Source organism: Callospermophilus lateralis, chromosome 7, assembly GCF_048772815.1.
Source record: "Callospermophilus lateralis isolate mCalLat2 chromosome 7, mCalLat2.hap1, whole genome shotgun sequence".
NCBI classification, from domain to species: domain Eukaryota; kingdom Metazoa; phylum Chordata; class Mammalia; order Rodentia; family Sciuridae; genus Callospermophilus; species Callospermophilus lateralis.
The window spans coordinates 66150714-66163069 of record NC_135311.1 but is presented as its reverse complement, the minus strand read 5'-3'; the positions used below and the strand labels follow the sequence as shown (position 1 = coordinate 66163069).

General features: G+C 34.0%; 1 protein-coding gene across 3 annotated transcripts in view; it reads left to right on the top strand.

Moving 5' to 3' along the window:
* Window positions 1–1505: 1505 nt before the first annotated feature.
* Window positions 1506–12356, top strand: part of Brdt (bromodomain testis associated) — a 45835-nt gene continuing 34984 nt past the window's right edge. Inside the window, exons 1-3 of one of the 3 annotated variants that reach the window (XM_076861950.1) lie at window positions 1506–1694; window positions 2813–2950; window positions 5354–5468. In XM_076861950.1, coding sequence (XP_076718065.1) covers window positions 1506–1694; window positions 2813–2950; window positions 5354–5468 — 442 coding nt within the window. Of the gene's footprint in view, window positions 1695–2812; window positions 2951–5353; window positions 5479–12356 lie in introns of all 3 variants that reach the window. The other 2 variants (XM_076861949.1, XM_076861951.1) reach the window with 2 other exon arrangements.

Here is a 12356-nt window from a genome sequence, read left to right as displayed (position 1 = left end):
AACACAAAGGTTAAAAAAAAAAAAATTAGAAAAACAATTGCATGTGATCTAGCAATTTCAATTTTGCACTTTTGAGTATGTATCCAAGAAAATGAAAGGCAAGGTAATGAAACATTTGTATATCCGTGTTCATAGCAGCATTGTACACAATGCCAAAAGTCAGTGTGACATTGATTTATGAATGGATAAGCAAAATTAGATCTATATACATACAGTGTAATATTATTCAGCCTTAAAAAGAAGAAAATTCTGACACATACTATAACATGGATGAATCTCTTACAGAAAAGTCAAATACTGTATTTCCCCCCCATAAAATACCTAGAGTAGTCAAACTCATAGAAACAGGAGAATGGTGATGTTGCCAGGGCTGGGGAAAGACAAGAATGAGAGGTTGTTGTATAATTGGTTAGTATTTTTTTTGCAAAATGAAAAAATTCTTGAGATTGGTTCCACCAAAATGTGAATATATTTGAACTGTACACTTAAAATGGTTACAAGGGAATTTTTCTAATGGATTTTATCAGAAAGAAAGAAAGAAAGCTCCACAAGTGATTAATATGCAACAAGATTCAGAACTCAACATTTATTTAATATAAACAGATATATACCGGCAGAATTTTAAAGCTGTTTTCTAAAAAGAGACCATTTGATAACCATACTTTTTATTTTACATATTTACTAGAGATATTTTGTGTACATTGTTAGGACCTTTGCTCTTTTATCCATAAAGTAATAATGCTATCCAGGAATACTATATTAGATACTATCTTTCTGAAATACTCAGGAAATTTAGATAAAATATTTAAATAAAAATTTAGTATTCTATTTTCATGTGCAATCAGAATAAAAGCATAGCATTTGAATATTTGGCATTTTAATTTAATGAATTTACTTAATTTTCATTTTTAATTTAATTATTGCTTGGTGCTGAGAATTGAACACAGGGCCTGTACTTGCCAAGTACATGTTCTACCATTGAGCTACACTCCTGTGATTTTTTTTTTTTTTATTCGCTTCATTTAAGTAGCCAGAAAAAAGGGAAAAAAAAATTAGCCAGAAAAAATCTTTTCCTTTTCTCTTTTCATTGAATTAACAATCATAGGATACCTATGTACTAGTGGTATCTTTAACATTCCCTGTTGTTTCTTTTTACTAGGGATTTATAGACTTTTCCTGCTAAGACCTCAATTTGTGGTTTTGAAAGGCAAAAAGAAATTCTGTGAAATGTTGAAATAATTTAAACCATCTAAGACTAAGGCATACATAATGAAACAACTTGTACTATTTGTATAGAAAACGGTTAGTATTTGTTTAAAAATTCATCATTTGAACTTTTTTTCTGTTTTATGATGTATTTTAAAATATGTTACCTCTATCTTTTGAATAAATCTTCATATCCTATAAAAACACATTTTTAAAGTGCTTCTAAGGTACTCAGTTTTTGTCTTTTTCAGGACATGTACTTGTAAACATTGGAATATCAGGATTTGAACTAGTTAAAAATGTCTCTGCCAAGTCGACAAACAGCTATAGTTAACCCTCCTCCACCAGAGTATATAAATACTAAGAAAAACGGGCGATTAACAAATCAGCTGCAGTATCTACAGAAAGTTGTCCTAAAGGCCTTATGGAAGCACAGTTTCTCTTGGCCTTTTCAGCAGCCTGTGGATGCCGTGAAATTGAAGTTGCCTGTAAGTATATTTATAATTATGTTAATTTAAATAAAGAAAAATCCTTAAAATTTCTGTAAGACATAACTACTCTTTAATACTACAAAATATATTTAATAAACACTAAAGACTATCTCAATGAGTATTTTTTTCCCCAAAAATTCACTTTTCTGGACATTGACATTCTTAACTGTTGGTGGTAAATTATAGTATATGTTTTCTTGTTAGAGCATATGTCACTGGCTTTTTTTTAGTACTTGTTGAACACAGGGGTACTTTACCACTGAGCCACATCCCCATTCCTTTTTATTTGGGGAAGATCTTTGAGGAAAGGTCTCACTAAGATGCTGATGCTTGCCTCAAACTTGAGACCTTCTTGCCTCAGCCTCCTTAGTTGGCATTATAGCCATGCACCACCATACCCAGATGTTCCTTGCCTTTTTTTTTTTTTTTTTTTTTGGTGCCAGGGATTGAACTCAGGAGGCACTTGGCCACTGAGCCACATCCCCAGTCCTATTTTGTATTTTATTTAGAGACAGGGTCTCACAGAGTTGCTTTCTGCTTTGCTATTGATGAGGCTGGCTTTGAACTCGTGATCCTCCTGTCTCAACCTCCCACGATACTGGGATTATAGGCATGTACCACCAGGCCCAGCTGTCCCTTGCCTTTTTGATGCAGTGTACTCATGAATGTCACCTTCTTCATGAGTACTTATTTGGATCATGCACAATTTGACTTTAGGTTTGTCAGAAACTTTTAGTCATCTGATAATAGAAAGTTGAGTAATTATAAATTGTATAACTGGGATTTTATTCTGGATCTGTCAGATTCCATAAATATTAGTTAATTTTTTACTTTTTTTTTAGCATCATGCCTTTGTATTTTTCAGGGACAATTTTCTTAATTTTTATCTTCATTAATCTTTACTGGCTTTTTCTTTGCTCTTAAAAAAATGATGTGACAATCAGCTTTATTTTAAATTACTAAAGATTCTGGCTTCCAGATTTTTAAAACTTTCAGCTTTTTAAAGGTAATTGCTCTATCTAGTTACAATATATAGTTTCATGAAATTTCTTTGTGTATCAATTGTTATAGTGGGTTTATTCTTGCTAATACTTAGAATTGCTTCAAAATCATAGGACTATTATACCATTATTAAAAGACCAATGGATTTAAATACAATTAAGAAGCGGTTGGAGAATAAATATTATGTGAAGGCTTCAGAATGTATAGAAGACTTCAATATGATGTTCTCGAATTGTTATTTATATAACAAGGTATGTAGACCTTATAATTATACTGCTGATCCTTGGGTATTATGTATAGGAAAGTGTGTAAACAAGTGTGCTGATTTCAGATTTCATGTCTTTATTAGGGACATTTTTCATATTTTTAAGAATGATTTCACTGAATTTTATAATTTTCACACGTCAACATTTGTTCAGTCAATTTTACCTGAATAGCTGGAATAGTTGTTTGTTTGTTTTTTAATGAAATACCAATGATAACTGGTTTCTGATAAGGTATTTTAAATTATGTTCTACTGCATTCCTGCTATTTTATTTATAAAACTGATGCTTGCCAGGTGCAGTGGCACACACTTGTAATCCCAGTGACTTAGGAGGTTTAAATAGGAGTTTTACAAGTTCAAGGCCAACCTCAGCATCTTAGTGAGATGCCCAGTAACTTAGCAAGACCCTGTCTCAAAATTTAAAAAATTAAAATTAAAAAAAAGAACTGGGGATAGCTCAATGATAAAGTACTCCTGGGTTTGATACCAAGTTCCAAAGAAAAGAAAAGAAAAAAGGGGAAGGGGAAGGAGAAATTTTTCACAGTATAGATCACTGGCCATCGATTACCTAAGAAGAAAAACAAATTGCATACCCAACTCCCCAGTAGTTCAAGGGACTGAACCCAGGGCATTGTACATGCTTGGAAAGTGCTCTACCACTGAGCAATACCTCCAGCTACAAAATGCATACTTCTAAACTTCCTGACAAGTTGATTTGAAGATCAGACAAATTCTTTGTTGTAGTCTACTAGCAGTACTTGAAATCATGTTAATGTATTAGCCTGTATCATGATGTATGTGAACATTTTGAACTAAATCTTTTTTAAAAAATATTTATTTGTTTAGTTTTACGTGGACATGACATCTTTATTTTTATGTGATGCTGAGGATCAAACCTAGTGCCTCATGCATGATAGGCAAGCACTCTTCCACTGAGCCACAATCCCAGCCCCTTGAACTTAATCTTCTCATTTGTCTATAAAATTGGATTTTTATATTTGATTCTGCCTCCATGTAGTATTCTTGTTTCCCAGAGTATTGTGTGCTGATCAGTTACTTGGTATCTATATATATTTAAAACTTCTATCTAATTTAAAAAGGAGAAACCTACGTATTTGGTATTTAGTTTATACAAAATCACCAGTGATATTAAAACATAATAGAATTTTTTGTTTCCCAAGGTAACTGTCAACAAACACTACCTTATGTGTAAATATCTGAAGCAATTAACTTGTAAATTTTAAAAAAAATCAGTTCCGATGGTTATGAGTATCATTGTCAATTATTTTGTCTTTATTTATTTATTTGGTATTGGATTAACCCAGAGATGCTTTACTAGTGAGCCATATCCCCAGTCCTATTTATTTATTTATTTGAGTCAGGTTCTCAGTTAGTTGTTGACGCTGACCTCAAACTTAAAATCCTCTTACCTCAGGCTCTCCAGTCTCTGGGATTACAGGCATGTGCTACCACACCTGGCTAATTTCGTTTTAATTTAACAGCAATTCTAGATGGTTATTTTACATTTATCATCTTGTTTATTTATTTACTTACTTATTTATTTGGTACTGGGGATTGAACCCAGGGGCACTGAATCACTGAGATACATCCCAGCCTCTTTTGTTTTTATGTTTTGAGAAAGTGCCTCACTAAGTTGCTTAGGGCCTTGCTCATATGCTGAGGCTGGCTTTAACATTTTAAAATAAAGTTCAACCAGGTGCAATGATGTATGCCCAGCTACTCCAGATTGCAAATTTAAGGCCAGCCTGCCTGAAGAACTTAGTGAGACCCTGTCTCAAAAATAAAATAAAATAAAGGCTGGAGATGTAATTTGTGATAAAGCATCCCTGAGTTAAAATAAATAAGTTATAGCTTTCCTGAACTACCTAACTTAGAAATACATGTTCTGTTTCAGGGTGTTTCTTTATAAATTTTTTTTTCCTCAGTGAAGTAAACCAAGTGAAGACTTCTAAGAAAATAGTTAAGATTTTTAAATTGAGTCAACACTACAATGTCACTTTGTTTAGTTAATTAAAAACTTAAATCACTTCAAGTCAAACCTTGGAATATTTTGCTTGACAATGAACAAGTTTATTTTACTCTCTTTGAAGTATAGAAATTCTAATTTCTATTATATTTTTGTGTTAATAGAATTAGTTGAGTTGTAATTCTTTGGTGTTGGGGCATTCTGATCCTTTTTAGGAGTTGAAGGTTTAGGATGCTAGAATTTTAAATATGAATTGCTTCACTATTTTCTAAATTTTATTTACAGGAGATAAATATTGTCTAGGAGAACTATATGGCTACCCTCTATAAAGTAGACTGATTCAAGAAATTTGGTACAATCATCATATTACTATCCTTATTAAATATTTATTATATTTTCTAGCCTGGAGATGACATTGTTCTTATGGCACAAGCTCTAGAGAAACTGTTTTTACAAAAATTATCTCAGATGCCACAAGAAGAGCAAGTTGTGGGTGGTAAGGAAAGAATAAAGAAAGGTAAGCCAGGAAAGGTAAATTGTTTATGTTGTCTATCTACCTTTAATTCCTCTGTATATGTGTGTGTGTGTAATGGAACTAAACATAAAATCATTCAGAGGAGACAGACATCCAGATGTCATATTATATTCTGCTTTATTGGGACGTAGTAATCAATTCAGTCTACCAAACCTTAATCTCAAAGATGATTATGTAGGGAAGATTGCATTGATTATGGGCTTAAAACCAGGTTTCCTGTTATATAGTTACATTCATCTAATAGGCACTCAATAAGTTATAGCTGCTATTATTACTATTTTCAGTGGATCTTGTTTCTATGTCCTGTACTGATGAGAAGACCAAAATTGCAAAAAAAAAAAAAAAAGTCCCTTATCTAAGAATGAATTGTAACTGTTAAGTCTCAGATTTTTTTTCTAACTACTGCCCAGCCCCAGTACGGAAGATTGAACCCAGTATGATTACAGTCTTGCTTCTCTATCACCGATCTGTATCCCCAGCCCTTTTATTTATTTACTTTTTAAATTTTGAGACATGATGTCACTAAGTTGCTGAAGCTGGCTTCAAATTTGCAATCCTTATACTTCAGCCTGTCCCAGTGGTTGATGGTTGAGTGTAGCTACTTGTTTCTGATGCTCAGAGACCTGCTAGGAGCTTAAGTTTCCTTCAGCCTAAAGTTTTTTGACTTTTTTTTTGTCAATATATATTTGAATGTTTGTCATACATAAGGCACATATTGTGAGGTTACAAAGAAGTATGACCTCTTTAACTCTCAAGCTAAATTTATATTTTAGAAATAAAACTTAAAAAATAATATAATGCATTATGATAAATGTCAGCTGAAATTACATGTAGTATGTGCTGTGTTGCAAAAGAATGATATAGAGATTTGTACTAAAAAAGTTGAGAAAGGTTTTAGAACTTGAGTTGGCATTGAAGGACAGTAGGGATTTGGCTTTAGACTGGAAGTCTGAGTTTACAAGTAACTTCTTGTAGAAGCATTCTACTGTCAGATCCCCTCAGGAATAGAAAAAAAACAGCTATATGTGATAGTTCAGCTAGCCTAAAATAATTTGGATACATATTAATAATTTATGGCAAAGAAAATTAGGTATATTAAATTTAATTAATGTTAATTTGTTGATCAAATATTTGAAAACGTGTTTTATGCCAGAACACTGCTTGGGAATGAAACAAAAATTGTGCCATCTTGGGATTCATGGTGTAATAGGAAAAGAGAAACTGATAGTTTCAGTAGAGGCCTCATTGAGAAGTTAAGATTTGAAAGAACATTTCAGGCAGAGGGATCAGCTGGGAGAAGGCCTATAACAAGATGTATTACTCCCTGCACCAGTGTCTTTGTTTATGATCACAGATTTTGCTTTCTTCCTTGCCTTCTCAATATTTTCATTCCCTTGGTAATTCCTTTTCCTTCCTGCAGCATTAATCTCTCTTCGTCTGTGGGGTTAATCTCATTACTCTGTATAATTGCTGTACTATCTCATTTTTAAAATCTTCCTTTACCAGTATGCTTCTTCACTTTTTTTAGTATAGGTTCAAACTTTACTATACTACCAAAAAAATTCTTGTAAGTCAGGGACACTTATAGTCTTCATGTTGCAAAATCTGTGTAACATTTTCTGTTTTCATTTTCCTTGAACTCTATCAGTATTGTTTTAGAAGGCTATTGTCTGTTTTCAGTATCTTTCTTTATTTCTTATATACACTAATCATGTGGGATAATTTTTCATTCTGTAGTTCTCTTGGCCTTATTCTATTCAACCTTTAAATACTGTGCCTTTAAAATTTTTTTGTTGTTAAAATACTGGAAATAGAACCCAGGGGTGCTCTACTCCTGAGCTACATGCCCAGCCCTTTTATTATTATTATTATTTTAAGACAAAGTCTTGCTAATTTCTCAGGCTAGCCTCAAACTTGCTATCCTCTGCCCTTAGCCTCTTGAGTAGCTAGAATTATGGATGTGCACCTCCATGCCCAGCTCCTGACACCTTTTTTTTTAACATGTAAATATTGTTTTTCTAAATTTGCATCTGTGTTATTAATCCCTGGTCTTGTAGCTCTAATATAGTCATCTTCTCTAAGCAAAAAAAAAAAAAAAAAAAAAAACCAAAATTGTTTTTTTCTTGTTGGGTGCTGGGGGAGGAGACCAGGGATTGAACTCAGGCACTTGACCACTGAACCACATCCCCAGCCCTATTTTGTATTTTATTTAGAGATAGGGTCTCACTGAGTTGCTTAGTGCCTTGCTGAGGCTGGCTTTGAACTCATGATCCTTCTGTCTCAGCCCCCCTCTGAGCTGCTGGGATTACAGGAGTGTGCCACCACACCCAACTAAAAACCATTATCTTTAAGCCACCCACCTTCTCCACTTGGATGTCTTACATACATCTGACTCAAAACATGTTTGCAGTGCGTCAATAATCTTCCCAAGACATAAAATGTATGCACAGATATGTTCAGTTGATCATAATTCCTTTTTTTCTGTCTTTCTTTCTGTCTCACACATGTGTTCATAAGTCAGTCATTTGGATTCAACCTCCAAATTGCTCCCCCTGCCCTTTTTTTTTTTTTTTGGTTGGGGTGGTATTGGTGGTGGTAGTGGTGTTGCTGCTTCTGCTGGGGATCACATCTATGGTCTCATGTGTTACTGGCAAGTCCTGTACCACTGATCTACATCCTCAGTCCCCCAAATTTCCTTTGTCACTGCCTAATCCAGGCTACCATTTTCTTACTTTCAGTTATCTTGATTATCATGCTGTTCTTACATAATAGCAAAATAATCTTGTAAAAATGAGCTGAAATATGCATTTACCTGCTTAAAATTTGTCTTTGGCTACCCATAGAAGAATGAAATATAAATCTCAAACTCTGACTTTTATGATCTGGTTCTTACCCAACTCTTCATTCTTATCCTGTTATATTCCACTCTCTTGCTGCTGTGTTGGAAACTTAGACCTCAATGGAACAGTATTGAGAGATGAAACCTTTGGGAGGTGTTTGGGGAGGAGCCCTCCTGAACGCATCAATCTATTCACAAATTAATGGATTATTATAGGAGTAGCATTGTTTTAAAGGCAAGCTCTGTGGCATGCTTGCTCCATCTTGCCACATGATGCCCTCTGCCATCTTAGGATGCAACACCAGACCCTCCCCAGATGTCAAACTAGTGCCATCCTCTTCCCCAGCCTCTAGAACTATGAATCATAAATAAACCTCTATTCTTTATAAATTTTCCAGTTTATAGTATTAGATTATAATAACAAAAAATGCACAGATTTCCTGTTGATTGTTTTTGTATACTGTTTTTGATTTGTTTTGTTTTGTTTGGTAGTCCTATGAATGAAACCCAGGGTCTTGTGTGGGCTAGGCAAACTCTACCACTGAGCTACATCTGCAGCCCTATTTTGTTTTGAGACAAGGTCTTGCTAAGTTTCCCAGTCTCAAATTTGGCAGTCCTGCTTCAGCCACTTGAGTAACTGGAATTGTAAGCATATACCACCAAGCCCACAATTAAGTGACATCTTAATTGTGACCTTTAGACAGGCCTCTCTTGGTCTGGGGATATAATTCAGTGGTAGAGCACTTGTGTACCATATGTAAGGCCCTGGGTTTGATCCCCAAAACTGGAAAAAAATATGTAAAGAGACCTCCCTTGGTTACCCTTTATATAGTAGATCTCTGCCTTAATGTGATCAGCATCATATTTTTTTTTCCTTCCTAATACTTTGCATGTCTTATAATCAGTTTGGTGACCTATTTTTGTCTGTTTCTTTTCTTTCAAGCTGAGGATTACACCCAGTGCCTCACACATGCTTTGTCATTGAGCTATACCCCATTCCTTATTGTGCCCCAGGACCTAAAGTAGTACCCAGCACACAATCAATAGGCATGCAATAAATATATATTATGTTCTTGTATACTGAGTACTATACTTAGGTATAAGTGATATTGCAGTAACCAAAATAAAGTCCCCAATAGATGAATGGATTTTTTAAAAAGTTGACATATAAGATGGAATATTACTCAGCCTTAAAGAAGAATGAAATTATGGCATTTGCCAGTAAAGGAATGGAGCTAGAGAATATCATGCTAAGCAAAATAAGCCAATCCTAAGAAAACAAAAGCTGAATGTTTTCTCTGATATGTGGATGCTAATTCACAATAAGGGGGGTGGCTAGGGAAGAATAGAGTTACTTCAGGTTAGAGGAGAGTGAAGGGAGGGGAAGGGGGTATAGGGGTAAGGAGGATAGTAGAATGAAACAGACATCATGTGTAACTATATGACTGGTGGGATTTTATATCATGTGTAACCAGAAGAATGAGAAATTATACTCCATTAAATGTGATGTATCAAAGTGTATTCTACTGTCATGTGTAACTAATTAAATTATAAAAATTTTTAAAAAGATGGCTATAAGGTTTTTGGCTTGAACAATTAGTAGAATGGAGTTACCTTGATGAACTTTTGAAATAATCAAAAATACAGTGATTGAAAAGTCTCAAATTATAGCATTCTTCAGGAACATAGTAAGATAGAAGAACATGCACAATTGTCCTTTGTAAGAATTGTCTAAAGGATGTTTTGTTCTGTTCTATTTTGTTTGTTTCTTTCTTTTTCTTTTTCTTTCTTTCTTTCTTTTTTTTAACAGTGATTAAGCTCTCTCAAACTTGCTTAGAGCCTCGCTAAGTTTTGGAGGCTGGCCTTGAACTTGCAATCCTCCTGCTTCAGCCTCCTAAGTTGCTGGGAACAGGCGTGTACCACCACATCTGGCCTAAGGGATATATTAATAGGAGAATCATCTTTCTTCTTTCCTCCTTTTTTTTTTCCTTATTTATACAGTACTGGGGATTGAAACCAGGATATTCTACCACTGTTTTCTTTTTTTTTTTTCCAAAACAGGCTTGTGCTGAGTTGCTCAAGATAGCCTTAAACTTATGATTCTGAGCCTCAGCCTCAAGAGTAACAGGGAATACAGGTGTGCACCATCATACCTGACTCTATTCATATATCTTTGTCTGAAATAATTTTGAAATATGTAGATATTTATGCAGAACATTCTGAAGACCTCACATAGTACTATATAGTTTGTTTCCAGGATGTCTGAAAGTTTTGCTTGTGTTCATAGCTACCTGAAACTATCCACAGAGATATATAAAATTGACAAACCTATCATTAATAATAGGAGTGGGGGGCTTAGGGATTTAACCCAGGGTTGCTGTACTCCTTGAGCTATATCCCCATCCCTTTTTATTTTTTGTTTAGAGAAAGGGTCTTGCTAAATAGTGAAGACTGGCCTTGAACTTGCCATCCTTCTGCCTCAGTTTCTTGAGTAGCTGGGATTATAGGCTTCTGCTACCATGCCCAGTTTATTAACAGGTTTTGAAGTCTCCAATGTTATGTATAAATTGTTGTAGATCATAATCTTGAAACACACAATGAATGCCATAATCCTGAATTTTGAATCCCCAAAAGATAAGAATTCTGAAAATTACAGTCCTGAATGGTTGAAATCTTGAAAGCTAAAATTCCCCAAATTGAAATTCCCATGAAAAAATAAGTGGGTAGCAAGCTGAATTCTGGTAAAAGGATTGAACATGTAGAAGTGATGAAATGACAGTGATGAAACTTCAATTTAAAAATGAATTCATTCAAATGGATAAGGAAAATGTGGTATATATATATATATATATATATACATACACATAATGGAATTTTATCCATCCCAAAGAAAACTGAAATTATAGTATTTTCAGGAAAATGGATGACTCTAGAGATCATTATGTTAAGTGAAATAAGCCAAACTCAGAAAACCAAGCTTCAGGTGTTGGATATTTTCTCTTATATGTAGAAGCTAGAAAGGAAAAAGGAAAAGAAAAGTGAGGATGAATCTCCTAAAAATCAAAGGGAGATCAGTAGAAGAAAGGGAACAAGGGATGACAGGCAGGGAGAGATGGGGGAACAAATTCCATATATATACAAATGTAATGCAACAATAAAAAATATGGAAAATTTCAAAAAAATAAAAAGGACATCCATTGAGGGATGAGAGTGTTCAGTCCCCAGTACTTAAAAAGAAAAAAGCATCCATTGGTCTGCATTAGCTAATGAAATTATAGGAACTTTTAATTAATTAAAGCTGTACTTTTGTAAATAAGTCAAGAGAGTTACTGACTGAATTGAAAATAATTTTGTGCATAGCAGAATAGGAAGACACACAATGGTGTTGATCACCAGTATTGTTTCTACCAAAGCTATGCTCCTTGTATGGATACATATGGAATAAATTTCCATGTACCCAAAACAACATCAAGACAGCACAAAAGGTGGAAAAAGTTAGTAGGAAATGCTCACGTTGGGGTGTATCAAATCATAGATAATTTTTAAAAGATCAGTGCCATATAGGAAATGAATGTGAACAGATGCTCTGAGGAGAGCCAGGGATAGGAGTAGGAGCAAAGGGGAAGAAGCAAACTATTCATTGTGATGAAGAACTTCAAAATATAGTTAATGATCATGAATATTCTTATGGACTGCATCTGTGAAACTGCCTATAATCTATTTCTGTTAGATACTTTTATTTGTCAAACTTTTAGCTTTTTTCATTTCTTTCACCCCCCACCCTTGGGCTTCTCCCCAAACTGTTTTGAATTGTCAGCAATATTTTTTTACAGTTCTTCATGCTATATATCTCATTTTTACATTATTTCTAATATTGGAGATATAAATTATATAAAGATTTTTTTAAAATTCTAATTTTATGCCTTTTTTTGCAAATTTGACCTATAGAAATGCATCATCATAACATTGTTCATATATATAAAAGTTTTGAAACTTCCTCAATAACTGAAGCAATGTTATTTTTGTAATAT